At 36.3% G+C, this 15,823-nt stretch overlaps 1 protein-coding gene across 3 annotated transcripts in view; it reads right to left on the reverse strand.

Annotated features, from left to right (window-relative positions):
* BLNK (B cell linker) overlaps positions 1-15,823 on the reverse strand; it is a 964,832-nt gene that overhangs the window by 771,347 nt on the left and 177,662 nt on the right. For all 3 annotated transcript variants that reach the window (XM_044056709.1, XM_044056708.1, XM_044056707.1), the window contains exon 3: positions 851-897. In XM_044056709.1, coding sequence (XP_043912644.1) covers positions 851-897 — 47 coding nt within the window. The remainder of the gene's footprint in view (positions 1-850; positions 898-15,823) is intronic.

Below are 15,823 nucleotides of genomic sequence, written 5' to 3' on the forward strand. Positions count from 1 at the left end.
TAGATATCGTGTGTACCCACTAATGTCTGTGTGTGCATCTGTATTGCACGCATGTGTGTGTGGATGCATGTGTGTGTGTATTTGGGTATATTTTCCTCATGTGTCAATTACCCAAGACACAAGGTTTTGCTTAGGATCCCCCTATTTCTTTTTCTTTGTACTCTGATATATGTTCTTGATAGGGAAAGCAGTCTTTATCCTGCTGTCCAAATAAAGTCTTGGCCTCTTCCTATTGTATTACCTTTCCTTCTCTAATTATTTGATCCCAATACTGTGGTTCTTTTACCAGTTTTCTCCAATAAATTGCATCCCCCTCTTTCCTATTGTCTGTATCCCTAATTGTAGTCCTTCCTATCAGCAGGACATCCTTTCTCCATTCCTGTATTGACATAGCTATTAGAATACTTTCTCCTACTTTATGAATATAATATAATATTCTGCGTGGTTATTGTTATTTTCCTTAAGGATCAGCATCCAAAAATCCCACTTTGCATTTAACACACACACACTTGTATTTATTTATACGTAGATGGAGGGAGAGAAAAAAATAATCATAATCGAGAAAATTGTGAATTACAGAATTAGTATTGGCATTCTGAATGAAGAAAAAGATGGTCCGTTTTCCAATGTATATTAGAGGCTACAAGACAAACATAAAGCATATCACGAAAGATGCCGAAGTTTGGACAGTTAAAACTGATAAGTGAAAATGGTGACACCTTAATATGGTGTACATGTTCCACAACAAATGAGTCAACCTTTCTCTATTCAGATTTACCAGTTTTGGACATTTTCAATTTACGCAAACAAGCTGGCTGCTTAATTATTTTGATATTTGATAATTACTTACGGCTGATGTAGTACATTAAACTTGTCAAGTCCATACTGGGTTAAATTCTGAAAGAAAGAAAAAAAGTTAAAGCATTTTAAAGATGATGTCAGCAAAAACGGATCTTTAAAATGAAAATATTGTGTCTGACTTGGATAAATGACATTCACCTAATGATAGTGATAATAAGAATGAAAATAAACAAAACGTTTTCAACATCTTGATTCAGTCGATGCAAACAGAAAAGATGACAGTAAGCAAGTTGCACAGTTACGATGCAAATTAAGGCAATAATATACTGGCATTTGCATTTCTTTATGGAAATGACTTAACTTTTTGGAAGGAAACACATCTTTATTAAGTGTATAATTTCAGCCTAAAATATTTTCGCAAAACATGCCCCATTTTTAGATACACATGCAGAAAAGAACCCAACTGTGGTTTTAACTTGAACAATTTGTGTACTGTCACTATTTAAAAATCCAGTAGCTGTTTAATGCAATACTTAGTTGCCCCCAACAAAAATAAATAAATAAGGTGCACTTCCTTGTTTTTGTTGCTTTTCTCTGGAAAGCATAGCATTATTCCTGGAACACCATTTACTGCCTTCTATAACTTAACTGTCTGCTGTGTTACTGCTGTTCATTTCACAGAATATATATAGGGATCTCCTAGTCTCTGAGTAAATGTGATGGACGACTCAGTCCCTTTTTGTCTTCCCCTCTGCAGATTGCTTCAGTGCTTATATTTCTGAGAGGCGTCATCTAAAAATGAAGTATTCCATGAGATGCTTAATAGATAGCGAACACAGTAGCAAGGATACTTTTTTCTCTTCCTAGGAAACCTCTTCTTTCCAACTCCCTATCCCTCTTCAATAAACTGTCATTTTAGTGTGCTGTCTTGAAATCATGTGATGGTCAATGTCCTTTTCTTGTCTGACCATTTAATTGGTGCCTCCCACTGAATACTTCATTTATTTAATTAATGTGTTTGGTTTGTTTGAGTAGGTTAATACTGAAGTAGGCTGCTGAGTTTTGAAGAAGAGACCGAGCAGATTGAGAAAGACAAAAAATGAATTGAGAATAGCAAGTATCAACATACTGACATTTGGAAGTGGATTTAAGAAACCAGCATTTAAACTTTTTTTTCCTTTTATTGTGTTATCTTAGCGTCAATCCCCTCAGTATACTGAATTTGTTGGCTGGCTTCCTGTTCCTCCTCTCGATACATATTGCTTTCCTGCATTTTTTCATATAAAATTAGACTCCTCTACCCTGCTGACTTTAAAGCAGCTGATCTTTTTTATTCTGTCTTTTACAGTAGTAGCTGTGTCCTTAATCATATTTTAGTGATTGTGAGGCATTTTTATTAATTTCACTTTATACTGCTCATTGACACAAGCCACTCTCCTACATGCCCTTCACATGTTAGACCGCTGAAAATATTGTTTTTCAGATGATAGGTAAAATGTAAGGTACAGTTAAAAAAAAACATGCTTAAAACTTTATCATTAGATCACAAATACCCCACACGTCCTAAAATTTCAACTTTGCAGACTATTAAATATTTCAAAATGCGGATATTTTGAACAACATTGTCCCTAAAATGCTTTGATTTGTTCTAAAGATATATTATGTGTAGCAGGAAACTCGACTAATACAGCCCTTAGATTGCCCACTTCCAAATGGGTGAAAAAAGATCGAAGAATAACCATGAAATGTGTATGTATTGTACAACAGTTTCAGAAATTTTAAGCTGTGCTAAGCAAGCAACTAACATGATAAGCATGTCAATGGGGAACTGAGGGTGACGAGGAAGGAGCCATTAGGAATATCTTAAAGAATGAATGGAGTTGTATTGATAAAGCTCACAGAATAGGTATGACAACATTAAACGGAGACCATTAGGTTTGTGGTATTAATTAAGCTGGCACAGTGAATAAAATGCTGATGTCTGCAGGATCTAAGCATACCTTCTAGAATGCCAGTTTATCAAACACTCCTGTTTGAAAACTGGGATTTAAACGTTTATGTTTAGTAGCTGCAAACCTCTCGCAAATTCTGACTTGTGTTCTGAGATTGGATTGGGCATTGGAGTACAGGACACAAAACTTAATTTTTAGTAAATATCTTATCTTGTTAAGTTGTAAAGACTGTGAATTTGAAGAACTGCATTGTGGAATTTTATAGAACTGCCATCAGTAATGGTCATACTTAAAACATAGGAAAGCATAGATATTGTTTGGTTTAGGGTCCCTAATTACTTTCTCAGTAGTTGAAAGATTTGTAACATATTGCGGAAATCCATTCTGCCTTTTGAATAACACTTTAACCCTCAGCTATATCCTGTATTCCAAAATCTTGTCTTAAAACTGAGTGGAACCGTGAACAAGTTCTGAAATCCAAATTAGGCATGCAAATGCATGTTTTTATGAATGGTGATAAGTGAAAACTGTAAATTCTTTGTCTACTTGTCAATTTGCACTATGATAACCAGAGCTTTCATTGTAGGTGCTGTGCTGATCATCTCCTCTGTACTTACAAGTACAGTAATGTTTAGAAAACACTTTTCTTATAGAATCAGAAGTTAAAACAGTCCATCTGTATTTTCCAAGAGCGTATTTTTCCTTTGCATTGAGTTAATATGCCAAATGTTTGAACAACTAATGTGATGGCCATTCAGCATAGGGCTGGTTGAATCCTTAACAAATAAGAGACACTATTTGAAGAAAAGTCAAAGAAAAATGTTACTGGTAGAATAGGAATCACATGAACTATATTTAGCCAGTTATCCTGTTACTCCCTGAAGCTTTCATAGTGAAATCTGAAAGATGGACTGAGAAATGCCCTTTTACAAATAAGCACTACTTCAGTATGTTAAATGGTGCTCACTGCTGTAGTCTGACATTCTGCATTATACACAGTTTCCATTCACAGTGTTAGTTTAAATTCCTGTCAATAATGGCCTATAATACTTTCTCACTCAGTTGTCATTAAACAGAGGTAAGAACCTATATATTTCACAAAAAAAATCTTGTTTTCAGATGAAATGTGCCTTGGCTGTGATACCTTGTTTTTCAGCAGTTATGTTGTGGGGAAAGATTCAGAGGTGTGCTGCACTGGAAGCTCTGAGGTAAGAATAGAGTCTTAGGAGTGCTTTGTAACTGGACACCCCATTGTTGCAAATTGAAGGTTTCATAATAAAATCTCAAAGCAAGAGAGCTGTAAACTTTCAAAGACATGCCCAGACAGCATTAGTTTGCGGGCCTTTATTGCCGGAGATGACATTTTCAACTATATTTGGATTTCACTGTGGGTAATGTGCTGAAATTCTGCTCAGTACAATGCATACAATAATGACCTTGTATACTATGAGTTATTGCATCAGAATATGCCAAATATTGATGTATCTAAAATAGTATTGCCAAATTCAACTGCACTGAAACTTCTAGGGGTAGAAAAGGAAGGAATAGTATGTATTTTTTTTTTGTTTGGTATACTGTTATTACAGTCTGGAATGTGGTGATGAATTCTCAGAGGACTGAGATGTGGCCTTTTACAGATAGGGACTATTTTGATCAGCTGTTGTGTGTGGAGAACACATTATTTTTCTACAATAGTTGTCATTAGATAGGAAATGAAACTCTGTTTCTATAAAACAGTATTTTTTCTTCCTTTGTAACAACATGTCTTTACATCAATGTCATGCTTTCAGGTGGTTAAAATTTTAGGATCAAATTTAGAGGGTCTATATCAGATGAGCAGCAGCTGAAAACAGCAAATACCCTTACCTTAACACAGCTTAATCGAAAGCAGGAAATCTCAAACGGCTAAAACAGTGAATTTTTTCCCAGGGGAAAAAAATCACTGGTCCATTGTCGGGAGTTTGCCGTTTTCTCCACTGTAGTGCAATCTCGGAGTAGCTATATTTAAGTGGGGGATGTGTGTGTGTGTGGGGGGGGGGGTTTGTTTGTTGTTGTTTTTTTTGTTTTTTTTATTGGCCCAGTGATTTTTTTTTCCTTGGGAAATAAATCGCTGTTCTGGCCATTCGACATTTGCTGGTTTTGGTTAAGCTGTGTCGAGGTAAGGGTGTTCAGTGTTTTTAGCTGTTGATGTCATAATATAGACCCAATTTAGAGATATGCTGGAAGCTCTGAGGTTGATACCTCAGTCTGAGATGAATGTTGTACAGAATAGAATATACTTTTGTCACTATCTGGACATTTCAAATGAAATCTTAAAGGCAGACAGAAATGCAGCCATTTGGAGATATGTAACAGTGGTTTTAGCTTATTTTATTTGTTTACAATGGAAGTCTGTTTATACTCCCAAGTAGAGTTCTGAGGAGAAAAGTTCCACTAAAAGTTACAATACTACCTCTACCTTTTCTTGTTTCAAAAAGAGAAAAAATACAGTATCAAAGTTGCTTTGATACAGTAAGAGAAAAATGATTTACATATTTGTAAGAATTATTTTTGGATTACTAATAGTTTGAGATAGTCAATTATGTACATTATTTACAGTTTTGGCAGTTGATCAAAGAATAGGTGGTAGATGTGCTTTCATATTTGAAAAAAGGTGTGATGATGGCAAATGGGAAGTAGGGTTGCCAGATGTTCTTATTTGAGCAGGACTGTCCCGGAATCAGCAGCTCGATCCTGAGTCCTGTTGGTTAAAATCCTGGCAAAACAGCCTCCACTTTGTTTTTTTTTTTTTTGATTGGCCCCATATGCCAGTATACAAGCCAGTCAAAAAAATTGCAAAATGGAGCTACTTCTGTTTAATGCATTTTGATTGGCTCATATACCGGCATACGGGCCAATCAAAAATCACCAAACACGGAGCTACTTGTGTTTAATGTGGAACTACGACCATCAGAAATCTGGCAACCCTGATGGGGAAGTGATGCTGAAGAAGGATGAGGGAGAGAACTGTGAGATAGGAGAGATATAGGCAGTGCTGCAGTGTGTAATGTGTTAAGAAGATTAAGTATAGATTAGCGAAAGTGGTGGAATGGTGTAAGTGGGGATCATAAAGGAGAGAGTACTTTGAAAGAAAGGGAAACAAGGACAGAATAGTGGTACATTAGATTAGCCAGGATGGAAGCAGGAGTTCAGCCAGGATAATAGTTTTTTTAGGTTGTTAGATCTTTGTATCATGTTGTCTACTTTTAAAGCAGATGGGATGGAGTTCCATTTCCTAGTGACATAGGAGTAGAGCGAATTGCCTGCAGTGCTATGGGATATGGGATACATAGCAGTTTTTTGTTACTAGATGTCAGGGGTCTTGGTGAAGAGCAGTGTTTTGAGGATGTTTTGTAGAGATGAACAGGCATGGGGTTTGTGAATAACTTTATTTGCATTAATTAGTTGAGGGTAGCTAAGGTGGTTGGGTAATTCTAGCAATCTGAGTGCTTTAGTGCAATACAGTGATGAGAATAATGAGGTGAATTTGATGCAAATTTGGCTACCTTGTTGTAGAAGGTTTCTAATTCATTTCGTAGGGTTGACTGCCCATTGGTTAGCATGGGTGAAGCATAATGTAAAGGAGGGCGAAGGTAGGAAACTGCTAGAGATGTTCTGGATTAGCTAGAGAGTAGTATATGTTGTATTACAGAAACTTTAGCTTTTTTAATAGAATAGGAAATGTTTTAGGCAAATTTTAAGCTATCATCTATTATAGCACCTAACCGTTTAGTGTTGGAAATGGTTTCTATTATTGTATTGTTTTCTGATGTGACATTAAAGGACTGAGTTTAAGGATTTTGGTGTAAACAGCATTAGCTTGTTTTTGGCATTCAGGAGTAATTTGAGCTCAGTTAGCCATGTTTCAATAAGTGGAAAAGTCTCTTGAGTTATTTGTTGGAGTTCTGGGAGGCTTGGGGTAGAGCATATGAGGGTAACATCACTGGCATATTAGATTAAGGAGGCATGTTTGTTGGTTTTATGAAGGTTGTTAGTAAAGACATGGAAAAGTAATGGCCAAGAATTCAGCCCTGTGATACAGTGATGGAGACAGGAGGGAAGGAAGAAAGGTCATATTGCCATTTTATGGCCTATAGTCTGTCTGAGAGAGAACTGTGAGAGAGAGGACAGATTGAACAAAGTAGCTGAATATGGTGGGTATAGACTTGGTGGTGGTTAGAAACCAGTGTTGACCAAAATTATTTGGGATTTTATTGGTACTTGCTTGAAAGTAATTGGACTTTTTTGCTAGTGTGATTTCTAAGTTGCCTAAAATGTCAGTTTTGTTTTGTTGTATTTCTGACCTATGTTTTCTTGGTCTTGTCTCTGTTCTTCATGAGTAGACTGGTATCTTTTGTCATCATGGGGCAGAATTGTTGTTTTGCTCTCTGTTCCTTTATATTGAGTTGTGGATGGGGGTAGTTGGCAAGCTTTAGGGTGCTATTATAAAAGATGGACATTTCTTGCCAGCTTTTTATGCTGCCATTTCTTAATATGTTATTAACCTAGTGGAAGCATTTCCTTATCTTTGGTGTTAGGTTTTAACCAGGTTTCAATTGCTGCAAATATTTCTGAAGTGTATGTTACTATGCATGCATTAAGGTTTGGTAGCTTGTTATAACTACTTTATAGGTTAAGGTTCCTGAAATGTAGGCTGTTGTGTTTAATGGGAGGAAGGTGGATTTGGCTGGGTGGGGTAGTAGTGATATTTTGGAAAATGACTTGAGCTAATCCAGGGTTTGGGTAGTTGTCACCTTTTTTAAGGGCAAGAATGATACGAGTGGTTGTGGTAAGACCATTTTCTGTATTTGTCTTTTGCCTTTTGGTCACATATGTGGACTTGATAAGCGTCATTTATGTTTGTTTCACAAAGAACAGGGGTGTGATAGGGTAAAGACTGGGAGAGATGACATGGAAAATGTGTTTGCTGTTAGATAATGGATGAGTTGAGCTGGGCTGGAGGAGATTTTGATGTGTAGTGCTGTGCAGAAGGATGTTGTATAAGCAAGCAAGTTTAAAAGGACTGTGGTAGGTGAGTGGTGGACTAGCATGCTGATAATGTGGCAATGGTAGTCTGGAGGATATATGAGAGAGGAGTGTTTAATGTTGGGGGGAGTGAGGTAATTGGTAATGATCTGACTGGTGTTAAGGTGTTAGCGGGTTGAGTTTTGATAGTACAAGTGTGATTGAGGTGGAGTGAGTGGGACTTAGGTGTAGGTTAGGGTAATGGCTTGACAATTTAAATAGGGGTTGTGAAAGTACTAAAACAACTTTGGGACATGAACCCTTTCTGTGTTGAAAGGAAGAGGTATCGGTAAATCTGCAGTACTGGGCCAACCCTTTGTGTAGAAATGTAACAACACAAAAATAACCAGCAGCTGTAGAGACAGGACAAATGTGTTAATAGCTCAGGTATTACAATAAGGTGTAGTTGATGGGATGGATGAAGGTAACTATTAATTTAAAATATGGCTAAAACAAATAGGAGCAAATTGATTGAGTGCACTAGGGACTAGGGAATAGTGGGTAATAAGGAAAAAATAACAAAAAGGTGGGCAATAAGGTGCATTTCAGATTACACCTGTAGAAGTGTGAGTTCCTTGCATAGATGCTATAGCAGTGGGTTTAAGCATCTATTCAGTTTTCTGCAGTGTACCTAAAACATTTCACAACAGATCTCGGAAATGTAGTAAAGTGCTCAATTAAAACTATAACATACAGGTCTTAGGAACATTGTCAGTCTTGCTTGTCCATTGTGTAGTTATTTCTTGTTCATGCAGCTTGAGATAACGTCTGGTCTCACAAATGTCAGGCTATGCAGAAAATGAAGGGATGGTTTAAGCTTCCTGGGGTGCATTGGAAGAGTATTGGTCTATGTCTAGGTGGACAAGAGATGACAAGGCAGAAGAGAAATTAGTGAAAGGGAAAGTTTAGGATAAAATGCCACAATTTCAGTATAACAGGGTGTTTAAAATATACCTGTAAGCCAGTTTATTCTTCAGTCCCATTAAAGCAGATCTGACTAAGATGTTAATACACCAGGTAGCTGTATGTTTTGAGGGTAGTAATAGGGACAGGCCTCAAATGTACATACTAGGCAGTCTTGGGCAGTAAAATGTAAAAGAACCAAGAATATTACAGGATAAGAACATATCAAATAATGCAGCAGCTCTGAAAGAAATTGTTGTGTTTAATTAAAAAAATACTAGATGAAATATTTCAGTATTAATTGAATTAAAACCTATTACCATATACATTCATTCTATGATTATTTCAATATTTTATTAAAGTCTGTTACCATATGTACTGATTCTGCTATCAGTTTCCCCAAGTATAAAATGTTCCATAAATTGATAAATGGTTTTACTGTGTAGAAAGCAATAGTCAATTCAATAAAAACAGTAGAAAAACACAGAAGCAGTTTCAGGATAAAGGTGCCTGAACGAAACAATAGCACTCCCTTTACCACACCTTCAAGGACTTTCACGGCCAGATTAAATGTTATTCTTTTATCCCAACAGTATAAAACAGTGTAAAAACTTTTTGTGAGTGCTTTCAGGTATAGACCATACCCTTCTTCAGACAAATGGCTATTAAGGTTTTATATTCATTTAAATAGTCAAAAAGGCGCCAAACTTTATATCATTCACAAATGTTACCTCTATCTACCATTAGATGGCAATACATACATTACTTTCTATATACTCTTGTTATTATTATTTGGTGTCTATATACTAACATAATTCATTGACATCTACATACAATCCATAGTAAATTTATACATTAAAAATAATATTAATAAACATTCCATATTATTAACAACTTGATATCACTAAATCATTCTCTTACTTCCATTTTAGTGACTATATACTTTTTTTTTTAAAAAACATAAAATTTTACATAACAGGTAAACTTATGAATATACAACCTATTTTATAAAATTAATTCTTTCATAACTACTATTTTAAAGTTAAAATTTTATATTAATGTCTTAGTGGCCTATCTCTAAGGAAAGGTTTGATAGTTATCCTGTCATTCAAACCTTTCCCTTTATCGGATTGCATTCTAATAATCCATCTAGTTTCCTCTTGTTCTGTGTAATTTTTAACATTCCCTAGCCTATTGTTTCTTCCAGTTAACTCTATTACCATAAATTTAAATTTATGATCTAACCCATTGTTTAATACATGTTATGCTAGTGCATTTGTCTCATCTTCTCGATTAATTCCATAAATATGTTCTCTCACCCTTTCTCTCAGAGTCCTATTTGTCTTGCCTATATAGAAGCTGTTACATTTTAAACTGCTAGCTAAATAAACTATACCTCTTGTCTTACAATCAGCGTAGTGTTTAAAATTATATGTTCTTTTTGTATCTGGGTGAGTGAAGCTATCAGATGCCATCATATAAGAGCATTGATTACATCTTCTGCAAGGAAAGGTCCCCTTGTCTATTGGATGTTACCCCTTCTTACCTCCTTTCACGTAACATAGCAGCCTTTTCAAAGACTTGTTATTTTTGTAACTATAACTGGGTCTATACCCTACTATATTTCTTACTATAAAATGTTCCAGAAATTGATAAATGGTTTTACTGTGTAGAAGGCAATAGTCAATTCAATAAAAACAGTAGACATGAAGCCTGCATGTCAGTTCTATAGACTACCAGATAAAAAAATAATTTCAGGTTGTTGACTTAAAATTTAATGCTGTGTTGTAACTCTGATGTATAGCAATATAATAAAACAGCTCGTGTATAGAGTATCCTCATGCACTACAAAAATACCTTGAGTTAATGGTGCCAAAACATAAAACTGCTGCAGATGTAGAAAAAGTCACCATGCAATTCAACACGTGCTATATAAAATACACATCTACATAGCAACGAAACATAAAATATAGTAGAACCAAACCACAGCCAATATGCAATAAAAATCTTTTAATGCTGGGCGCTTTCACAACAAATCTTGCTGCTTCATCAGACAACAAAAAACCACATCACTTGATATTTAAAACAACTGTATCAAATAAAAACTCAGAAACAACTAACAATCAATTAAAATCAATTGTAAAGCAATCAATATTAATAGGCATTAATATCCTCATCTAACCAAGTGACTTGCTTGTAAAATAGGCTTTATAGATGTCTTATCATTGAGCCCTTTTCCCCTATTTGCTCTCATTCTAATTATCCACTCAACCTCAATAGTTTCTGTTCTATTAACAATGTCCCCTCTTCTTTCATAGCCTCTAACAATTTCTACCACGAAAAACTTAAAACAATGCATTGCATCATGCATAGCTACATGTTTAGCAAGGGCATTATTATCAGCTCCCCCTGAGATGTCATATACATGTTCTCTCATACGCTCCTTTAACCTACGGTTTGTTTTCCCTATATAATACGAGGAGCATATTACACAATAAGCCAGGTAAACTATGTTAGTTGTGTTACAATCAGCTGACACTTTAAACTCAATTGTCTTACCTGTATCAGGATTTATGAATCTACTACTACTGTCAACATACTGACAGAAGTTACATTTAGACCAAGGAAACGTACCTATATTCCTAGTATTAACATTTTCTGATGCATCTCTAGAGTAACATAATAACCTCTTTAAAGACTCTTTAAAGGAGGGGGATTAATTTGAAAAACCTCTTGGAACTGCCACCCCAGAAGATGATACATATTCCAGGTATGTACAAATGTGAAGCCTGCTCTTACTGCAGGTTTATGCAAACAGGTAACCAATTTAACATCCTGGATGAAAAATTCATTGGTAAGGGCAGATTTAATTGCAATTCCACTATGGTTGTTTACCTCACTTCCTGCCAGTCTTGTATGGGCTTTTACATTGGCAAGACTGAGCGTAAACTAAGGGAAAGAGTGTACGAGCATATTTACCACATTAGGAAAGCTAAAACAGACAACGCTCTCGCAAAACGTGGTAGAAAACCCTGGTCATTCCTTCACACTCAGGGTGATTGACCAAATTGAAATTGACATCGGGCGGTCCATTAGGCTTAAAACTTGAGGTGAAGGAGCTGATTTGGCAGCTTAGAACTAGGGCCTATGTGACACCAGAGTTGAATGATGTATGCTCTTTGGCTTGTGTCTTAAAGCTGAGGAGTTTAAAACGTTAACACAAGCCTAATACTCAGGTGACTAGACATATAATTTGGGGCACTCTGTGTTTTTCATATACACACAAATCCCCCCCTTATACACAAGTACATGCATTTATTTCATTCAACTGAAATGTATTCTGGTTGATTAGTGACATGTAATAATTTTTATGTACACAACAACAAATATTGTTTTTTGGATGTTTTAGCTGGCTTTTTCATGTTTATTTATGTATTCTTTGTATATGTACATATGAATTTGAGTATTAAGTCAATAGAAAGTGCATACACATTTTATACATAATTGTTTATACAATTTTTAGGTACATGTGTTATAGAAATGAGAATTGTATCAGATGACATGGTGTCATGTGAGGTGACTGAACATGTGACTATGAATCTGGTTTTAAATATGGCTACCATTCTTTTAACTAGTGTCTGATGAAGTTGAGTGTAAGAATACTTGACAAAAGCACTAACCATAGAAGTTTAAGAATTACTGTTGCCTGCCTATTTTTTGTTGTTTTTCAGGTGTTTTAAAAGTATTGTTTTGAACATTTTTCCAGTAAACAATGAAACAAAATGTATGAACCAATAATGACAAAACTGCCCATTTCAGAACATTTCCATTATAAAAGTCTACTCAAACTTGTACAATCCACCAGTATCAGTAAATATGCATAATCTCTGCAGAAGTAAAAGTCATCTAAATAATTCCACATTAAAGAGATCTGTAACTAATGAAGAGGTTGCTGCTAGCAAACAACTTTATATTTCATTGTTTCATCTACAAATAAAGTACCTGTTGCCCTTGAGGAATAAATTGCCTATGTTACATTAAAAAAATGTAAGCTAGTAATATTGCAATAGGGAATGGATGGCAAATTGATAACAAGTTCATAGTTGTTAGTTATTGCTGCCAAAGAGGACATGCTCAGGACTGCAGCATCCACCCCCTTTAAAAATACAACACAGTACAGTATCAGCAATGCATCTACATAATGTGGGAGTAGAACCCACAGCCTTCTGCATGAAAAGCAAGTGTACTATGTGTTATACTAACAAGGCAAACAGACATGTTCATAAACTTCTCTTCCCCTGAAGCTCTCAGCTCCCTCTAAAATCTGCTCAACACTCAACTGCATATCTCAACTTTGCAGCACATGAAATCTGGAAAAAGCCAAACTTTATTTGGGGGGGGGGGGGGGGCAAACGCCCAAAAACCAGGAACACATTTTAAACATTGCTTGCATAATCTTGGAAAGTTGGCGGAATAAAATGTTGCGTTACCTCCATGTATTTCCTAAAAAGATAGGAAGACTGAAATTTAAATGGCTATCATTTAATGAATTCAGTTCTCATCATAGCTCTCAACCTCTTAGCACAAAAAGCCTGGACAAAGCCAATAATGGGGGAATACAGCCACAAAGACAGGGACAATTTTCAGTTATTGATCTTATAAACTTAGAAAATTGCTAGAATAAAAGGTTTTGCGTTACCATGTATTTTCTGAAGAATATGAAGTATGAAATTCAAATGCCTGTCATTATTTAGTGAATTCAATCCTCACTGATTTGCCACATAAATCTAGAAAACAACAGATTTTATGAGGAACAGAACAAAAATGTGAAGCAAAAATCTGGACAGTTTTCACAAGTGGTGGCGGGTAGGGAATTCAGGCTCTTGCTACCTGTACCCAAGGTACAGGGTTTGAGCCTGAGTAACTCTAGCCACCAGGTGACACATTAAAAGCATACTTACCACAAAAACAAAAAACTTGAAAGGACAGAACCTGAAACCAGTTACAGAAGGAAAACAAATTCTCCTTATGCAATCGGTTAAACAAAACACTACCACTGACATCAGGCACACACTGTCTAAATAGCTGTAGTGTTATGGAATGTATTGCTTGACAGCTAAGCTGCCAAACTGCACCACCTTAATAATGTGTGTGCTAACCCTAATCCTAACCATTCCCCTAACCCCAAATCTACAACTTATTGAAGGAAAAAAAAACACTCCATAGTATTTCTACTAAACAAGGTATACAATTCACATACATTAACGCAGTCACACACACACACACACACACATACACATGCGTGCACGCGGATGAACCCACACACATACATAAAACATTAGATCAGTTCCATTCCCTGGTCATTATTACCCTACTAATGCTCATACATACATGTACAAAAGGCTTTGCATTAAGACATATTCCCACAGGTATTGCAACCACAAGCACTGTTTTTCTCCTTTCAACACCTCAACTCTTTTGTCAAGCTAACTGTTCAACAGAATGAAATGCATGGGATAAATATATATATATATATATATATATGTGTGTGTGTGTGTATGTTTGTTTACATTCGTTGTTCATTATCCAGCCATGAGAACTGGTCAGTTACAAGGACATTTCAATGGCAATTCTGGCCACAACAGCATGGACAAGGTAGAGTATCCAGTCAGCCAGCCTGTTTCTGTGTGGTGCAAGGAAACCTGAATTTCTAGAGAAAACCCAGAAATGCAGCCCTGGCATTGACAAGAAGTCAAGACTGAACCTTGGCACCTGAGGTTATGAGAAGAGATGTTATTACTGAGGGACAGCTGTGCATGTGTGTGTGTTTGTATGTATCTGCATTGTATATATCTTGGGATAGTGTTCATGAAATGTGATTTAAATCCTAAATAAATTTCACTGATATAGGTTTTAGTACCAATTAAAATTTTGAGGGTCTCCAGTAGATTACTGGAAGTTAAATTCCAAAACAGCTAGTTATTTTTCCACTAAGTGCAAAATTAGTGAAAAACAAGTAATGAAACTTTTTTTCTGTTTTCTGGCTATTATACTAAGAAAGAGAATTAAAAAAATCTTAAAATCTTTATATCGCTGTAGCCTGCAACTGAAGGTGTGTAATCCCAACCCTTCCTTTTAACAAACAAGAATTAACAAAATGTTATCACTCAACACTAGATCTTTTTTTAGCTGTTAAACTTGCCTTCTCCTAGCATCAAACAGTTTTTTCCAAACCAAAAGAATAGGTATGTTGGCATTATTTTAGCATTTTTATGAATAAAATATATTACTTAAAGGTATCACTGGTACCCGAGGTGGTGGCGCTGCGGTAGGTTGTTGCCTCACAGTAAGACGCTGTCCAGTTCGATTCTCAGCTAGAGCGTCTTCTGCGTGGAGACATGCATGAATGGGCGTACCTTCATTGAAGGTTGTGCATCAGGGCTGGTAACTCGGCATGTAAAAATCAACTACCAATCATTAGTGGACCGGAGTTCCGCTGTGGTGACCCCTAACCGGGAAAAGCTGAAAGACACAACTACAACAACAACAACTTAAAGGTATCACTGTTAAAGCCTTGGCAAACTAGCTTAGCAATATTTGCGGGTTTATACAAATTGATTTAATCGTAAAAATAAATGTGCATTACCATAAATACTGTACTAAACACTTGCTTGGGGTTTCTACTTAAACAAAATCTTCTTCTTCTTTCGGCTTTTCCTGGTTAGGGGTTGCCACAGCGGATCACCTGTCCGCTCATGATTGGCAGTGGAGTTTTACAGTGCCGAGCTGCCAGCCCAGCACCCAACCTTCCACAGAAGGCACACACACACACACTCACACCTAGGGCCAATTTAGTGTGTACAATCCACCTGCAGCATGTCTTTGGGATGTGGGAGGAAACCGGAGCACCTGGAGAAAACCCATGCGACCACAGGGAGGACATGCAGACTCCGCACAGAAGTCACCCCAGCTGAGGATCAAACTGGAGAACCTCTTGCTGTGAGGTGGCAATGCTAACCACTGCACCACCATGGCTGCCCTTCTACTTAAACAAAATGAAGTCACTAAATGATGTTTAATGTTTCAATTGTCAAATTCATTGC

Source organism: Protopterus annectens, chromosome 14.part0 (genome assembly GCF_019279795.1).
Source record: "Protopterus annectens isolate FY-2018-M chromosome 14.part0, PAN1.0, whole genome shotgun sequence".
Classification (NCBI taxonomy): domain Eukaryota; kingdom Metazoa; phylum Chordata; order Ceratodontiformes; family Protopteridae; genus Protopterus; species Protopterus annectens.